The 19,240-nt window shown below is 34.9% G+C and overlaps 2 protein-coding genes across 3 annotated transcripts; one reads left to right on the forward strand and one right to left on the reverse strand.

The window, feature by feature from the left end:
• The first annotated feature begins 1,576 nt into the window (after positions 1-1,576).
• Positions 1,577-4,797, forward strand: LOC118047715 (uncharacterized). The gene is made up of 6 exons (XM_035057078.2): positions 1,577-1,936; positions 2,487-2,654; positions 3,045-3,306; positions 3,390-3,556; positions 3,786-3,938; positions 4,209-4,797. Exons 1-6 carry the CDS (start codon positions 1,892-1,894, stop codon positions 4,554-4,556), a joined length of 1,143 nt encoding a protein of 380 aa, XP_034912969.1. The 5' UTR covers positions 1,577-1,891; the 3' UTR covers positions 4,557-4,797.
• Positions 4,798-13,962: 9,165 nt separating this feature from the next.
• Positions 13,963-16,570, reverse strand: LOC118047695 (transcription factor HHO3). 2 transcript variants are annotated; one of them, XM_035057060.2, is made up of 5 exons: positions 15,929-16,570; positions 15,516-15,838; positions 15,122-15,425; positions 14,940-15,013; positions 13,963-14,463 (listed from the first exon to the last, which is right to left on the reverse strand). In XM_035057060.2, the coding sequence occupies exons 1-5, from the start codon at positions 16,047-16,049 to the stop codon at positions 14,113-14,115; spliced, it is 1,173 nt and encodes a 390-aa protein (XP_034912951.1). In that variant the 5' UTR covers positions 16,050-16,570; the 3' UTR covers positions 13,963-14,112. The 2 variants fall into 2 exon arrangements, with proteins under 2 accessions (XP_034912951.1, XP_034912944.1); XM_035057053.2 differs by having other exon boundaries at positions 14,940-15,016.
• Positions 16,571-19,240: the final 2,670 nt, after the last annotated feature.

Here is a 19,240-nt window from a genome sequence, read left to right on the forward strand (position 1 = left end):
AGGCTGAGTTATCAGTGTATCATAACATAAAAAATAATAATTAATGAGTGGATTATTTATTAATATCTTGATTTATTTATTTATTTTCAACTTAGTGGGGTATTGTTTAACTCAATTTTTATTTTTGTTTTTAGATGTATTTTAAAAGTATTTTTAATTTTTAAAAAATACTAAATTAATAATTTTATGTTTTTTTTAAGGTTTTAAGTGTTGATATTAGAAATAAAAAATCTAAAAAAAGTTATTTTAAAAACTACTATACATTATAATCTCGAATATCATTTTATATAATATTTGAAATTATGATTGTTGTTGTTTGATATATTTCTATTTTAATAAAAATTACTATCAGATTTTTGAACACCCTCAAATCAAGAGTAATGTCAAAACACTTCGTTTTGATTCATGTTTTACATCTTATTAAAATTTAAAATTGAAATTCAATTCACAAACAAAATTGAATTCAATTATATTATATCACTTTGAATACTCGGATTGGCAATCTTAGCTATTTTTTCTTTAATTAATAAATTATTTTTTTTGTTATAAAAAAAATTATTGTTGTTATAGGATCTTTATATTTATTTTAAATGACATGAAACATAGATATTTTTAAAAATATCAATAGATCCATCTTGTATTATTTTTTATTAAAAAATCTAAATTTAGATATATATATTTGTTAAAAAAATATTAAATCAAATTAATCTTTTTCGTTGGAATGTTGAAAAACAATTCTAGAAATATCTCAATAAAAATTCTAATATTTTACTCAATCAAACTTAAATAAAATAAATACCAAATCAACATAAATTATATTATCAAATATACAGACTAGTTACTTACATAATTTTGATAGTGTTAATAAGTTCATAAAAATACTGTAATTTTTAGCTCTAGTAATTTAAAAGATATCACTATATGAAATAAATTTTTTAACAACAACATAAATAAGTTTGTGATAATTATCTAAATATTATTTCCAACTTTCATGCTTAACTTGAAATTTTCAAGCTCATTTTTTTCACTTAAAACAATACATGTTTCAGTTTTAAATCACCGCATGTATCGACTAAACACTGCTTAGAATGAAAGGTAAATTATTTAGTTAGCAGATTGAATGAAAGGTAAATTATTCAATTTGCTCCTGTATTTCAATTCTTCAATCCTGTCCTCACATCTCCAATTGTATTAATCTAGTTGTTGCAGGTATAGCTTGTAAGTGAATACAGAAATCAAACCATTCCAGTTTGAAAGAAAGAAAAAACCATATGTTTATAATAAGTATGAGTTTTTATTTTGTAATAAATTAAATAAAAGCTAGGATAATCGGTTTTCTAATATTATTACACGAATATTTATAATATCAAAATACAACACACTAAAAGGTTAAATTAGAAGAGCTCATCGACCATAATTTTTATTTAATTTACTGTACAATTTACGGTAGAGAATTGGTATAACCCGAGGATTTAATATGTTAACAACAACAATAATAATGTAGTTATATTAAAAAAAAAAAAAAAAAATAAAAACAAGGTAGTTGTTATTAATAAGAGCCGAAGACTTTACAACTACAATTCCGCGGGAGGCTTGGGGGCAGACTCAGCAGATTTCTTCCCAGATATTTCTTGTAATCTTAACAGAGAAGGAAACAAATATCAATAATAATAATAATAACACCTTCCTTGACAACGAATTTTAAGTTATAAGTCCATCGTACTCTTTTCTATACAGAGATGATGCTACAGTAATGCCTGTCATAGCATAGCTGTTAAATCCCAAGCTGGTTTTTTGGGTAACGCACAAGAAAGATAATTGAAGTCCGTGTCTTGTTTCTAGTCTTTTGTTTTTCCTTATCTCGGTTTTGTTTTCTTGAGCGCTTGCAAAGATGATGCTTCAATATCGAGACCTGGCCAAGCTTAAAACCAAAAAGGTACTCTCTTTGTTTCTCTTGATTGATCTTTTTTGTTTCCTTATTATATCACGTGGGCTTTTACTGGGATTTAGTTTTGGTTTGTTTCTTGACTGGAATAAGTAAAGGGGTTTCCTCTTTTTCAATTTTCATCATGTGAATCACTGGCGATGCCAATTATTGGTTCTAGATAACTTCATGTCAGGGTGGTTTTCCTTATTTCGTGGCTTGACTGAGGTAGAAAACTGAAATGCTAGTTTGATGCTTAGGGAGTGAAATGCAAAGGGACTTGAATTAAATAACTGGACATTTTAGATTTTATGAAAATTGAATTTCATTGATTTCAGGAAAAATCAACTCATACTGATGATGCTGCCTCAAGAAATGAAAAGGGTTCCCTGGAAATGATTTTAGCATAGAATAAATTTTTGTAGATGTATTTGCATTTGTTTTATGCTATACATTGCTTCTATATTTCTAGATTTCTAGCCATTGCGATATCTAATGGCTGCACAAAAATGCGGGTTTAAGTTATAATCTGTTTTTTAAAATGTATTGGCAATGGAAACAGATTGTTTTTGAAGATGTAATCGCTGCACGTGATTCTGCTACACTAGAGCATCTGAAAGAGTTAAGCTCCAAGCGCAGGGTAATTGAAGAGTCTATTAATCAGACTAGTTACATCACCGAGGCTATTGCTAGAGAAATATCCGGTGGATTGACTTCTCGTTGCGAGCAGGTAATCTATTAATTTCTGAATGAGAGTCTGGCTAAGCAAAATGGACGTTTATGTCTTCTGTATTGTGTGAAACTAGCCCTTCCTTCTGTGTGTTATCTAATTGCCAAACTTTCTTCAAAGTGACGACTGTTGTGTTCCCTGTGTCTTCGATGAATGAACTCAAGCATAAAAGTAATCTTAATATCTCCTAGTGATATTATAGTTAAGAGCCATATTGGAGATCCTGAATTTGTCAGTTTGGTTTTGAATCCGTGTGATGTTATATGATCCAGTAAAAATGTAGTTGTAATAGAATTAAATGATTCAATTTGCATGTATTTTACAGTTGCCGTGGTCTCTGTAGCATTTCACATATTATTCTGAGTTGATAACTTGTTGAAAATATCTCAGGAACGTCTCAGACTGGAACACTATTTACCATTACTGGAAAATTTCATTTCTCATGCTGATTTGATTAGCAGCAACAGCCAGATGGTTCAGTGGACTTCACAACTCAAGATACGATGGAGTAGTGCTACTAGCTCGTCATCTTTCTTTGACCTTAGAGGTCCAAAGTTTTTTCAAATCGATAATTTGCGATTTGAGCTTGCTATGATCCATTTCCTCTATGGAGCGACGCTACGGGAGAGGGCTTCGGAGTTTCTGTCAACAGGTGGGTATTGCTGACCACTACTTATCACATCTGCATGACTCTGTTGATTGGTATTCTATTCACTACCTCTTTTATTGTTGCAGATTTGAAGCAATCAGCCTTCATTTTCAGAGAAGCTGCTGGAGTTTTTCATTACCTGGCTCATGAGGTTATTCCATCTTTACAGTCACCAATATCTGCAGAAAGACCTTCAGAAGCTTCCTCGGCTTTGTCTGCTGCTATGAGTTTCATTTGTTTGGCTGAGGCCCAGGTTAGCTCCTTTCTGTTTAGAGGTCATTTCACACGAATAACATGAGAATAGACTACAAGAAATCTTGAGCATCAGATCATGGGATTCAAGTGTGGCCCATTGATCCCACCAATCCATTGGTTTGCACTTTACTTGTCATCTATCTATTCGTGGAGTTTTTCTTTATATTTAATTTAATCAGTCGATAAAAGTTTGCATATTGATAACTGATGATATGGCAATGTGATAGGCGGTGTATACAAGGAGGGCGGAGGAAAAAGGTAATACTGGTTTCGGTGTTCTGGCAAAGCTGCACTATGGTGTTGTGGAATTGCTCAGTGAAGCCACAAGTGCTATACACTCAGGGACTGGAGAAGGCAATACTATTTCATCACGGTTTTTGGTATGTATGCAGTGCATGGCAGTGTCAAGATTGTTTGCATTGTTCGATGAGTATACATATGCATCTTGGTGGAAACCATAAACCGTTTTAGTCCTATACGGTCTCTTTTTCATCAAAAAATAACTAGCTCGCACAGAAATATTGGCAAGTGGCTGGAGGAAGGAGACAAAATAGCCAAAGTTAACTGAAAATCCTCTTAGGGGGTATATTCCTGTTACATGGATTTGCTATTTGCTAAATGTTAATGGATGCTTTCTATGTTTTGTTTAGGAATTTATATCATCTTGCAAAGCACTACATGAGTTACGAAGTAAAAAACACCTCGCAGAAGGTTTGAGGAACGATGGCCAAGTTGGTGCTTCTGTTGGAGTTCTTTGTGATGCACTGATCAGTTCAAAAAAGAAAACGCCAGGGGAGGATTCATGGAAAGCTGTCTTTAAGAATGAAATTGAAATTGTTGCAAATACACTAAGGAAATTCGAATATGAGAACGAGTTTGTTTGGCGTGAAAAGATTCCTCATGGGGATGAGCTGCCATCACCCCAAGGTACCAAAATTGTGGAGATTGTGCCCTTTAAGCCTAAAAAATGGGAGAGAGAACTTGCTTTCAAATTGTAGTTAATGTGCAGAGATTCATTGTATAGTACCTCTAAGACTGGTCTTCTTTTTTGTGGATGCGAAGGTAAACAAACTTCTTGACGTCCTCACCTTTAGTGAGTACAAGGCGAGAAGGGGTTTTTATTATTATTTGTTTGGTAAGGGCTCAATGCCAAAGGTGGTTGAGTTGTTTGAACAAAGGTGTTTGTGTAGTGTTTATTATTGGTTATAAGATTGCCAGTGGGCGGTTCTTTCTCTCTTAGATTAGAATTGTGCAAGCGTGCATGGCCTTTATTTCCATTTTATCCGTGGGTTCAGAAATCAAAAGCTGTGTTATTGCTTGATTTTGCGTTAAGCTGTGTTCGCGTCTTTATGGAACAGTCAGGGGCTACTGATTGGTTTTATCTTCGGAGTATATTATGTGAGATTCCGAGTGATGCAAAGAAAAAAAGAGTCAATAAAGAACAGCAGCTCGCGTTGGCTCGTCTGTAAAAACATTCGAGCTCAGGTTAGCCCTTCGCCACTAGTCTGTGCATGTGGTATTTCTTCCATCTTGAAACCAGATCATCGTTGGTTCAATGGAAGGATGGTTGCCGTACCCATTTGTCTGGTGGCGAGCCTTCAGCATCCTTTAAAGTAACACTAGTATCTTTGATATGTGTAATTAAAAAAATTCAAAAAACAAATTGGCATTTTTTTTAAAAGCATAACAATATCCTTTAAAGTAACACATTTTGATTTCAAAGCAAAACGACATTAATCAGACAATTTTTTTTTTTTTTAAAGAAAGAAGATGACTACTTTAAAAACGTAACTATAGCACCTGTTAAAAAATGATGGGTGATTGCTAGCCACGTGGCAGAAACAAACCCATGCGATTGAGAAGAGTCGTTAGCCATTTACGGAAGAAAGTAAATTTAATGGAAGAATTCGCGGGAAGAAACAGCTAAGCGGAGGGAAAAGAAAAACTTCACTAAGCTAAAGAACACTCGTTACTCTGCCTTAACCTTCCTTAAATTCTCTTCTCATCGCTCTTCATCAACGCAATTGTTACTCTCTTTTCTATAATCCTTATAGGAGAACAGCCAGACCCCTTTCTCCATTTAAGCTATTCTCACCCACCCGTCCTGAGAAGATCATTCAAGTTACTCCGTCTCTGAAGAAGAGAACACAGTTGGGTCCACTTCTGCTGCCACTGCCACTGCCACTGCTGTGTTCATGCTCGGTTACTTGGAGGTGACATTTTCCGTCTCCTTCACCTGGGAATCCCTTCCCTTCTGCATGATTGCCTTTTTTTTCCAGTTTTTTTCTTGTTAACAATATTATCCATCTTTCTTTTAATTTTAGGGGAATAGTTGTTTATGAGAGGCGGGCGAGGCTAATGTTTTGGTCGACCTCTTCCTGGAGGGTAACTTGGATTTTGGAATCCCCGGGCTTCATGATGCTGCCAAGGAGGTCCTAAAGAACTTCCAGGTACTACTCCTAATATTTGAATTATTATGTTAAGTGCTAATTGCCAGCTTAATTTTGCCCTCGTGCAGTTTGCATTTTGGTTATTCCAGTATACACACAGTCAATTTTGTAGTCCATTATCCATTAAGATTTATGTGGGATGGCATTTTACAATTGTTTTCCTCTGTAATTCATTGTGGGAATGATTGTGATTGTTGGAAATTGGTTACAATGTTAATGCAGCTCAGTGATCTTCCTGAAGTGGATTGCCTATAGATCTCTCAAAGCCTACATGATCATTGCCACTTAAAGACACTTTCTCGATCATCCAAATGCTAAGCCTTTGCCGCATCCATTTTTAGTAATGTAAGTTTTTCTCGGTTGCAAATCTTATCCCTCATTTCTGGCTGTATCTATTGTACAAGCTTATATCTTGAGTACAAGCAATTTATTCAAATAGGACATGAACATTATCTACTGTGTGATCAAGAGAGAAAAAGAGATCAACACAGAGACTTGCAAAGCATCTACATGGACTTAACTGATATCTGTTTTAAGTGACGTTTTTCCCCCTCTCAATAGGGGGTCTTCTGTGAAATCTTTATGCCCATCCAAAGCATTTCATCATTATGCCATTCTCATGGAAGAAAGTATGATTTTTCTTTGCTTGTAAGAAGAATGTCTTATTTCTAGTGCTTTAAAAATTGACCGTGCAAGAAGACAAGCTAGAGAATTGGAAAGTTGCTCTTCGCTCTTTCAATGAAAATAAATTCCAGGTTGTTTCTCTTTGTCTGCACGCCTTTGTGTAGCGCATGCCTGCTTGCTAAGAGTGCCTTCATGCGTGCGTACATTCCTGCACATATGCATGCTTGTCAATTGAAGCAGCCTAAACACTTGCCAAAAGCATAGAGTAACTTTTCTTGATTGGAGTCCTTTCTATTGTCAGATTAGCAGAGCATGGCTTATGGTTCCATTTTCAGATTAGAAAACTATGGTTATGTCGCATAAACAGGATGGTGTTTAGGCTTCTAAGTCTTGCCAGTGCACGTGTTCTCTCTACTCTGAACCTTCTTCTTGACATTGTTATGACCAAGCTATGCACTGTTACTTTTAAACCAGTTTGAAGCTTTGCAACCGGACATGCAATGCTATGATACAAAATAAGCTGTGTCTTTTCTAAGTGATGATGATTTAAGGCATCTCCACATTCAAACACAAACAAACCTCAGATTCTTTCAGGTCACATATCTAGAACCTGGTCAGAGTTTTGAAATGAAAGCTAAAAATGGTTCTAAAGTCGGAGTTAAAGCTCCCGCAGGGCCAGTTTTAGGTCCTCCTTGGCAGCATCATGAGAAGGGGTTAGAGGTTTTCGTGCTTGAAGAGAACTACTAATTACTTGGATTGCCCTTGGTTTAGTACCTATTTTAGTACTTGCTAACATTATGGTGTTTTGTATGCTATGAACTCAGATACCTCATCAATTCTCCACAAGGTCAATTAACACTCTACTGTGAGCCTCACTGTGTATACAACAAGGATTTTCTTGAGAAGGAACGTGCCAACATTGTTATCACACTCGTCATAGGAACTGTTTTCAGGACAAAGACTCGAAGGGCCTGGTTAAACAGCTTCTGCCACAATTTACTTTGGTTTCAGGACTAGAAGATGCAGTTCAGCTTGCAAAGTTGCTGAAGGCCAGGTATTCAACCTGTTCCTTGATTTTTTCTACTTCATTTATGTACTTCCTGATAACATTTTTTTTATCAACTTCCTGTCTTTATTTTCTAGGTTCATTGCACCAATGACAAATGGAGACCTCGATAGCAAAGGGTTTCTTGCCTCAATCATTCAAGGTTTACTTTCTTTTATCTAACCTCGTCAGTTTCCATTGAAATAAAATTAGGATGGGGGTACATAAATTTGGATACTGCAAACACGACATGGGAATTACTATAGCTAGCGCACCTAAATTGAAATTCTTGCACAACACAGAGGAAGAATTTGAAAAGAACAAAAAAAGGAGAGAAAGGATGAACTATACGTGTAAAATCCACTGTATGGAATGTGATATAAAAAAATGTTATTTTATACGTGTAAACTTGTTCCCAACTGAGTTCTGGAAGTTAAGGAGCCTCTTCTTGAATCCATTTCTTGGTTTATCAAAGACAGCCTAATTATGCTGGAAAAAGTTGATTGTCATCAGTTCTCTACCCATAAGCTGGTACCATTTCATACTAGGCAAGACCGCGAAGGAAGAAAATGGAAAATGAAAATCTGTTCAACCAATTTACTCGAGTCAAGTTTTATTAGAAAACGAAAAAATTGATAAAATATTTTTTTTTTCTTGTTTTTAATTTGAAGAAAAAAGAAGGCAACAATAAAACACCTTATCTTTAATACACAAAATTTTAGCACCTTGAAATCTTTAAAATTCACGCGGGTAATGTTTAGTAAATCGATTTTTGGTTTCTTTGTCATGTATTGCGTACTTGTTTTCAGAATCCTGAATATTGTCTGTAAAAATGAAGAGAAAATGACTTGTGCAATGTATTCATTCTAAGAACATGCCAGATTAATGTACAATATCGCAATACTGCCAACTAAGATGGTATAGAAACAGTTACAGAAACTGGGTTTTTTTTTCCCAGTTCGTGTTCGTACGTTCGGATCACTGGTGTGTTTCAACTGGAAAGACTTTGATATGCTTTTGTACTTTCGCTGAAATTGTGCTGTCTTGTCATCATCAAAACATAAGTACTTTTTCAATGGCATGAAGAGATGTAATAAAATACTTACAGTCGTGCACAGCTGTTCATGATGGAATTGGAAACCATTATAGACGGCACAGCTGTCCATAGGTATCTGATAACAGGACCCGCAACCTGTAAAAAAAGAAAAAGAGGGGCATATTTGTTAGTGGTTAATTTTGTGCTAATTTCGTTTTTAGGGGATCAAATGCTGTGATAAATGCGGGAAAGCAGGGGGATTAAACAAATTGCAGGCCTCCTTGTTCGTTTTTCTTTCTGGTTTCAGATCTATTTATATATATATATTTTTTCATACGTCCTTAGGCTCACACGGAGAGGCCACTGGACCGACAAAAGGTGCTCATACGGAAAGGCCAATGGACCAACAAAAGGCGTGAACGGGAATGCCCATAAGCACAAGTGCATGCATCTTATATTAAAAGTAGGAAGCCTTTTCATTAAGATTTGAGACGTTTTCTAGCGCTTTGAATCTTCCAGATTTCCATTAAAAGAAGTCTCAGGTCCAATTCCAAGATCGAAAAAAGGATTTGGAGATGAGAATGTGACCTGTTCCATGTTATGCTACGCAGTCAAGATTTATCGGGTCCCTCGCATGGCAAAAAAAAATATAATATCCAAGCGACCAGCCTTAATCAAAGTATAAAGCAGAGCCATCTTTAGCCACGAAGCTACGAGAATGATATACAAGTATATATACATATATTCAAATACGCATCAACTATATTCCATTAATGCATGTTGATGCGATGGCTTTGCTTCATTTATTAATGGTTTGCACCTGCCATTTTATTTGGCTCTTGCGATAAAAAAAATATTCAAAAAATAATTGATCGATCATCACTCACAGCGCAGGGCGTTGAGAACCCCGTAAAATTAACACACAGCGGCCATCCTCTTGGCTTAGTTGATTGATGTAATTTACAATTGTTTTTTTAAAATATTTTTTATTTAAAAATATATTAAAATAATATTTTTTAGTTTTTAAAAATTATTTTTGATATAAGTATATCAAAGTAATCTAAAAATATTTAAAAATATATTAATTTAAAGTAAAGAAAAAAAATTAAAATTTTAAATTTTTTAACAAATATTTTTAAAATTAAAAACAAATAGTATCTTAAAAAATTTATTGGGTTTGAGTATATAAAAATATAAGCGGCAGGAGTAAAACAGTACTGTTCTTCAAGACAGGTACTGTGGATTTGAACAACATTTTTACTATTTCGCCACCCATTCTAGAAATCCATGGCATATTATTGTTATTTTCACGGGATTCATTAGTTAAATTAATCCTTTTTATTTTTTGAAGTGCAATATAATTACTGATTTAATATTGGTTGCAAAAAAGAACTAGCACCTAGGATTTAGAGATATTTTAGTCTTTATAATTTAGTTAATTTGTATTTCTCATGTTTTTTTCAGTTTCAGGGGCAATAGGATCATTTGCAAGGAAAAAAATAATAAGAAAAGGACGGGGGAGCATGAACAATTGCTGTGGGTTTCAGGCAGTGCATGCCGTGTTGTCCGGTGATTGAAAATCACTTGCAGGGCGACAATTGAATCTCCACACTCGGGGGACACATGCTGTTTACATGTTTCTAGTTTAATGCCGATAATTTTTATTATTATTTATTTTATTTAAAATGATTTATTAAATTATATATATATATATATATATATATTATATATATGTGTGTGTGTGTGTGTGTGTGTGTGTGTGTGTGTGTGTGTGTGGATGTTTTCATTTGTAAGATTTGGTGTTTTGACTGATATTTTTTATTTAAGATGGTTCTTGAAATTGATTTATATATATATATATATAATTTTATTATTGAAGATTTTATCCTATTAAATTTGATTCTTAATTTTTTATTTTTTATTTTTACCTTGATTTTTTTAAATTGATTTTTTTTTTTTTACAGTTTCATCTTTTAATATTAAGTTTGTTTAGGCACTGAGTTTCTTAATTGAACCTGGGTCTAAATTTTAATGAATTGAGGGTTTGAGAGAATAACCGAGCTCTTTTTTTTTTTTTTAAGCTCATTTTTTTTTAATCCTCTAGTATTTTTTTTTCGCTTTTTATGATATTTTTAACCTTGAGTTTTTTTCTTTCCTTATTAAATTTTTTTAAAAGGATATTTTTTAAATTAAATTAGTTAATTTTATTTTTCATTAATAAATTAATTGAGTGTTGAGCTTTTCGATTGATTTCGAGTATAAAATGTAAGGGGTGACAAGTTTGAGAAATTGACATGGGTTTAAGAGGTTCACCGAGTTTGCTTACTCTTTTTTTTAAGTTTTTTTTTTTTGTTTCATCCTCTAACACTACTTTATTTTTTTTCTTTGTTAAATTTAGTTTTTTTAATAGAAATTTCATCCTAAAATTAATTAAATATAAATATGAAAATTTTGTTTTATGATATTTTATTTGGTTTGGTATAGTTGGTAGTAACTGCTCTAGTAGCACGTTTAATTTCTTTCAATTATTCGAATCTTAGGTTTTTTTATACTTCTTTAAAAACTCAGTGTTGGATAAACATATCTTTTTATGTTAGCAATCAATTTTATAGCCGGCATCATAGGGTGTGTCATGTAGCTAGTTCTAGAAGTATATATGAGCGTAGAGTTTTTATTTTATTTTATTTTATTTTTAGAGAGAGAGGTGACACAGGTGATAAAAATGCTTTTAATATGACTGATTGAAATGAGATTGTTCTGATTTCTCAGGTGGGTCATTGGAATATTCCAAGGTCCCATTATAGCTCCACTTCGCCACATAAACCAAGAAATGACTTTATTGGTTTTAAGAAACTGCAAGAGTCATTTGGCCTTAAGATGCACTGAAGAGACGCTTTCTGCCATAGACCATCCCCACCGCCTTCCGGCATGTACTGTATATATTCTGCAGGTTATATAACTCCAAGTCCCATGGATTAATTCTCGTCTATCTTTATACAATATGCCCAGAATCCATGCTCAAATAATGAGATTTCACTACCCGTTGATTTAAACAGTGAACACCATACATGATTGCAGACCAATAAAGAGATGGAAATGGCCAAAAATGTACAGCAGGGAAGCTCCAATCTGGGAAGAAATGTATCCGCGTGTACCTAATCCACCCTCTTCATTAAATTAACACCTGTTATTGTTAATTGACATGGAATCCTGGACAAGGTAAGATTCTTAGGTATCAGATCAATATACCTTGCCAGAAGATAATTTAAACAAACAGAGAATATTTATACTGGGACACCAAGGTCATCATGAATTATAATATGCACATTTCAAGTTTTTATTTTAAACACCATCTCACGTAGATGCGAGGGCAGAGAAAACACAATTTCACATTATAAATATTAACGTTGATAAGTCAATACGATATCATATTCTAACCAGAAATCTTTTGAAACCGAGTTCAGATTATTCTTTACCCGTCAGATCTAAAATTAGTGCGTGTTCATGTCACTATATGTCATGTACGCACAGTATTACAAAAAAATTTACCTTCTGATCTTGCGTTAGTCGTGGAATATGCTAGGACAAGCAGTATTCCCATATAATATGCCCATATAGAGATCACAAATCACATCATGCAATGTTATTTTCTCCAATCAATCATCAAGCAAACAAAAACACGTTTAATATTATAATGGTACTGTGGCTGACTAAAGTTGCAGAGTTGTTTGAATAACACCACTGTGACTCACATCGCTAGCCGGCTAGGCAGGCAAGCAAGATCTTTTTGTAAGGCTTGACGAATCCTTGCATCTCACGACACTTTTCCGCTCCTTTATGTTTCTCGTTTTCATGTCAATCCCAAGTCGAGCAATGCTGGAAAGTGGAAACATTTTCTTGAACAGTTATCTCATTGTGCGCCCCTTGCTTTCGGTTGAAGAATAAAATATTGTTCCATGACACTAATTCTGGATAAGTTAGGATTACTCTCTCCTTAGACCTAAAACTCTTGCGTGGAACCTTTCAATATCGATTCAATTTTCTTCTATTTGTTTTCTTTTATATATAAAAAAAAATTGTTCTTCGAATAACAAGACCTGGAATACATGGATGCGATTTGAACTGCAAATTTGTTTAAAAAATTACACGGCTTTACAATCAAAAGTTGGATCTCTATATATCATATATAATTACATTCGGTTCTATATTTGCACGTATATATTTAGCACTTGCTTTTATATAATAAGGTAAAATTTTGCGAAAATGAGGCAGAAAGCATGACACTGTGCTTATCACATTCTCTTCTTTTCACATTTTATCCCTCTAGTATGAAAGAGGGGAAAAAACTACGTAATGTGGGCAGTGCTGCATTTTCCTGTTACTGTCGGAGGAAGAACTGGCATTTACGCATGCACAACAATCAGAGATATTATCATCATCATCATCATCATTATTATTATTATTGCGCATCGAACTTGTAATTATTACTGGTGTTTCTTGAAAGGGAAGACTTCATACAAGTCAATAAATATTCCTTTTCTTGTGATTGATGATTATAGCCGAGGACCTCCCTACTTTTTTCAATTAGTGAAAAAATTGAAAGAACACTGTTTCATTTCCGCGATTAAGCTTGAACTTGTAGCGAGAGGAATTAATTAAAGAGATCCTCATTGTCTTCTTCGTAAAACAAAGTGGTCCTCACAACAGAAGTTGAGCATCCTGTTAATTACTAAGCATTATCATGGAAGAATCTAGTTTTTTTAGAGACTGGTACAAATGGAGAAAATCATTCGGCTCTTCGAAGAAAACTGGTAAAAAGATTGGCTTCGCTATGTATTTGCTTTGTGAAGATGGTAATTTTTAAATTGTTTTTTTGCATGAAAAATCATTAAATTAATATTGTTTTGTGTGTTTTTAATGATTTTAATATGTTGTTGTAAGAAACTAAAACTAAAACTCAAACTAAAAATACAAAAATATCATTTCAATATATTTTTCTTTCAAAATTATTTATAAAAATCACCGAAATTCGTATGGTGAAGTGAGAAATGCTTGAACATGCATGTGTGAAGCCTCTGCGTTGTTTTCCATGCCAGCTGTATTGCCTTCTGATCTCTAAATTACAAATGTGGCTTATTTGTCTGTGTCCCCGATATTTTGGAAACCTCAGTGTGCTAAAGTACACGGATCGCTATTCAAAATTTGGGCTGACGAGTTGCCAAAAAAAATAAAAAAATGGCAAGGAAAAATACAATCCAGAAAAACAAGCTGCACAAGAAAACTCCGAATGATGTCTATGTCACATATAGAGGCCTTTGATCTAGTCTTTGGTTACAAAAATTATACACCACTCTTCTTATTTTTATTTTAATTCTACACCAGCACTCACGCTATGAAACTCAAAACACTGGGGAGGATGTCGTGGTAGTATGCGTGGAGGAAGATGTAGCGGGGGAATTATTAGAATGAGCACCCCTTTCACCATGACTGCCCCTCCCTTCTGACTGCAAGTGCTCAGGTTGTGTATGCTGTCGATTTTGTGGGACAGCGGGCGGTGGTGCGGCTAATGGTGCATAAATTCCATTGGCCGCGGAAATAGTGGAAGTTTCTCCTGCTGTTGTTGTGGCAGCCACTGCTGCATACTCAGTCGGTGGAACCCAGATGCCACCAACAACTACAAATTGTGGTGCCTGTTGACTACTGTTATTATGGACTGTAGAGCTTGGTCTTCTTGTATGCAAACGGTATTTCTGAAACAAATGAAACATAACAAGGATCAATACTTTGTTTGACTTCATATACATTATACAAATATAACCGAAATTGGCTGGCCTTCATATAGCTACCATAACCAAGGGATATTGTTAAAGAAATTTTGTATTAAACATATACGTACTTCATTCTAATTCTGTGTATGGAGATCCTTATCTTGAAACTGTTGGGACAAATTTATACTGTACCAAATTCAGAATTCCTACGCAAATAATAGACAATCTCGTCTATGAACCCAATTACAAGTTCACTTTTATATAACACTAGCATTCAGACATGCTTTCTATCCAACTACAACTTTTTTCTAATGTTGTAAGCAGAAACAGCCTGTATCATAAACTAAGCTATGGTGATTCAGGTTGTAAGCCTAACAGATTTTGATAACCGTATGCCATTTTTCTAATTGAAGATTAATTTCATAAATAACAGTAGATGCGTAATCATAGGTATCAACCTGTAAATGACTCTTAACTTCATCGTTGGTAAGTCCATCCACCTTCATGAGGTCCCTTATTTGCTTTGGAGTTGCTGCTACATTGCATTAAATCGAAACCACTTATCAAAACACAATTCAATTCCATACCACAATAAAACAACAAAACCATAATCTCCCCTAAAAAAGAACCATTCACTCACCATGTGCGCCACCAAGCTGTTGAAGAGCATGTAAGAACCTTCTATGCAGCTCAGGTGACCAACATCTTCTTTGCTTTCTTTTATTTCCCTCTTCTTTGTCTTCCTTTTTATTGCCTCCACCACCAGTTCCTCCTGTCACAGCACCCGCTATTGAACTAGTTGCAGAAGCCGGCACTGAAGGTGGTGCCTTAGAGATTGCCTGATTACCACTCTTCCCAACACTTTTCTCTCTGTGAAATGGCTGGAATGCACCTCCAGCCCCATTTCTTTTCACTTCTGTCACCACTGCCTTTCTTGGCAAATCCTGCAAGAATCAAACACACAAAATAAAACCCTCTTCTTTTTTCGTATCATTCTCCAAATTAACTCAAAAGTGTGGTGGTCAATATATTACCTGTTTTTGAGGTGGATCTGGGGATTGATTCCACAACTGGACAGATCTAAGCCAATCGGATTTCTTCTTGTGATCGTTGTTGCTGATGCTGCTGGTACTCTTGTTTCTCTTATTCTTATTCTGTGATTGTTGTTCTTGATGATCATCATCATCATCATGATTATTATCATTTTCATCGTCATCAGAAGAGTGAGTTCTCTTAATAGGAATAAATTCCTCCAAAACAGGCCCTTCACTCGATGTCTGCTCAGAGCATTCCGATTGTCCATGCATATTATGATCCTCAGTTGTCCCTGATAACTCCCTCTTACATGCCTCGATCGCTACAGCAAACATACAAACTTCAAATTTCCAATCTTTCTCTAACCCACCAAGAAATGTTCAAGAGAAATTGAGTTAAAAGAAGCACAAACCTTGAGTAACAAGCTCTAGACACAAAGGAAGCTCGCGTTCAAACACTTGAATCTTGCGTCTTTCTTCTTCTAATGCTTCTACATATTCATGACACCGTTGCATTTTCTCTGCAAAATCCATTATTTTTAATCTGTTCAAATATCTATCTATCCAGTCTTGGGAAAAGGCAGTTCCTTTTTTACTTCCCGTTATTATTCCTGTAAAGGCTGATGATGATGCAGGTAGTGGGGTAGAAAGATTGTAAGTAGATGTACAGGTGGGCTGATCTGGTTACAGAGCATAGATAGATCCGAAAAAAACAAGAAGAAAGGGAGAGAAGAACACTGAGACAAGAATATGGGATCCAAGTAGAATCACAAAATGGAATCAAAATGACAGCCAAGAAAAAGAAAAATACACTCCTTTTTATACACACACACACACATATACAAGCAGTAGAGCTAGTTTCTAGCGAGAGAAAGAAGGGTAATACTGGTATCGAGACTAACGGAGAAAGATTGATGGATGATTAAGATAAATAATACGGGATTAGCTAGGTTGTTGTAAGGAATTAAGGTTGCAATGAGAGAGAAGGAGGGGAGGGGAAAAAAGTTATGAAGGTAGGGAGATCGAGGTCGGGGCGTCGCGTACAGAACGAATCTTGGATATGCGATGTATAAATATATTTATTTTCCTTGTTTAGAGAGAGAGAGAAATTAAGATAAGGAGAGGGAGGGAGGGAGGGGTTGAATATTCGAGGGTGCGATTCCGTTTTCGTCTCCATTGCTGGCAATTATGTCAGCTTTTTTGTCCTTTCTATATTTTCTGATAAGATCAAAACAGACCTGTCTTTTCCTTCTTTCTGTCCCATTTTCTTCCTAAATTGGCTCTTCCATGAAATGGTTTTGTGACATAAAATATACGTATATTGTAGCTTTTGCGTATGTATAAGATTATAGTTAGGAAAGACCCTTTTTTTTTACAATTCAACCACTGAAAATGTACAGAAATAAATAAATCTAGTGATAGAAATACAATCCATCGTTTTATTCACACTCCATTAATAATGCAACCAACAGTGCTGCAACCATCGTTTTACACATGGAACGGAAAAGAGAAATGTATTATTATACATGGTATAATCGATGAGAAGAAATTTGCTTCTCATACCCATTTTATGCATGAGTTAACATGACTTTTTATGTACCATCTTGTTATTGTTAATTATTATGACACTGTATTTTTGTACCGTCGCACTTGGCTTTTCAATGGACACCAGAGCTTCTTCTTTTCTTTTTTGTTGATAAAATGCAAGAAAAATCTTCGGGAAGAAAAATGGAGTGGATATTAACTCGAGGCAAAAGATAATAAAAGAGCTGTACGAGTGTTTAAAAGTACAGGAGATATTATATTTCAAAATGTTTTTTATTTAAAATATTGATATGGATATTTTATTTCCATTTAAACGACGAGGAAGAGTTGTTGATATTCTCTGGTATCAATGGAATATACCAAGGAAGGAGGGGTTGTTGAGGAAGAAACGAGAATCCTGCGAGCAGAACCTGAGCGGGCGTGAATACACACTGACGATGCCGCGTCTGATTAGGCCTGTGGACATATTAGGCGATCCTCTCGTTAATGCGGCTTTTCACGCTCTGTCAGGGCCAGTCTTCACCTGCTTCACCCTTTCCTCGTTTTTCTGCTTTTCATTGACCATTATCTTCCCGAACCGCTCCTCCAGCGCGTGCTAAAGCACCCGCCTGGGATGGACCACGTTTCCTGTCCTGCGACTACACGGTTGCTTTTCCATATCCGTGTAATCGTGCTGTGTGGTGGTCGTATAGCAGCGTGGGCGTGTATGCTATCCTTCTGACTAAATAAATTAATTAAACACTGATAATTATGATGATATAATTATCTCTAAATCTCTAAAGCAGCCCTTTTACTTTTGTCGTGGAGGGTAAACTGTCCTCTCATTGCTGGTCCGAGTTTGGTGCGTAAATTAACAATTTATAATTACCCGATTCCAAGTCATGGAACGACACTGATTGCTCATCGAAAGGCCTCAGATCTTTGTCGAGACAAGATTTAGAAGCCCACCTCTTCAAGGGATGCGCGATGCATTGGGCCATTTGGTAACTAGTCCTTATGAAAAGCCCATACTCACTTTCCTGTCGCCAGGATGTCTATAAAAGCCCCTTTTGTTTTTGCTTGACTTTGGAAGAACTAGGTGGGTGGGGGTGTGTTTGGAATTATGATAACAAATATAATTTAAGTATTTTTTATTTAAAAATATATTAAAATAATATATATTTTTTTATTTTTAAATTTTTTTTTAAGAGCATACATTAAAATGATTTAAAAACATAAAAATATAATTTTTAATAAAAAAAATTAAATTTAAAGAAAATATAAGTTCAAACTAATATTTTCAAAGAAATAATAAAGGAGTCCGTTCCGGGGCAGAGGTCCTTTTTGGGTGCCTGATGTTACCAGCATTGAGTTTGTTGGGCTATGTATCTCCACTCTTTATTTATCAACACGCCACGCCATACCATAACAATAAATAAATAAGTAAATATATATATATATTTTTAAAAAATATATCAACGCTTTTTTAGAAAGTTTTCATGCATCAGAATTAATAAAAAACACCTGAAGATGTATTAATTAAAAAAACTTGATATATTTTCAGTTAACAAATATTCTTGTAAGACTATTATACCGAACACACATTAAATTAACTTAAATGAAATCAAATTAATCACACCTATTGTACAATCAGCGCGGTTCCCAAACCCTATTAATTCCACACATTAGCATCGCGCACAAAAATTAATTCTTACCAAATCTTCTCGGAGACCAAAGTCAGGTGAAATTCAGATACAATAACCAGGTGAAAAAACCAATCATGACCAAATTCTTTAGGCAACGAGTAAAGAGGAGAAGTGAGAGCGGCAGAGATGGGAGTAACCGCTGCAGCACTGTGGAAGCGACTCGTGAAGAGGGCGGTCATGAAGGCTCACAGGGGCTCCATGACCTTTTTCCAGGTTTTCCTCTCTCAAACAAGACGAATATTTGGCAATCTTACTTGCATCTTTCCTACAGTTATTTTACAAGCACACCAAATACGACAAAGCATGGCCATGACTGAGCTACAGTCTTCTCTTGATCCCCTACGCACGCATCCTGATTTTTGTCATTTATAATGCATGCATTTATAGGTATCAGGCACTTTTATGTATTTGTATTTTTGGTCCTTCAAGCTATATAATATTTGCTCGTTGAACATGTATTACCCTACGTCTCGATCAACGTCTCTTTAAACGACA

The sequence above is a fragment of the Populus alba genome, chromosome 10 (assembly GCF_005239225.2).
Source record: "Populus alba chromosome 10, ASM523922v2, whole genome shotgun sequence".
In the NCBI taxonomy this organism is placed as follows: Eukaryota; Viridiplantae; Streptophyta; class Magnoliopsida; order Malpighiales; family Salicaceae; genus Populus; species Populus alba.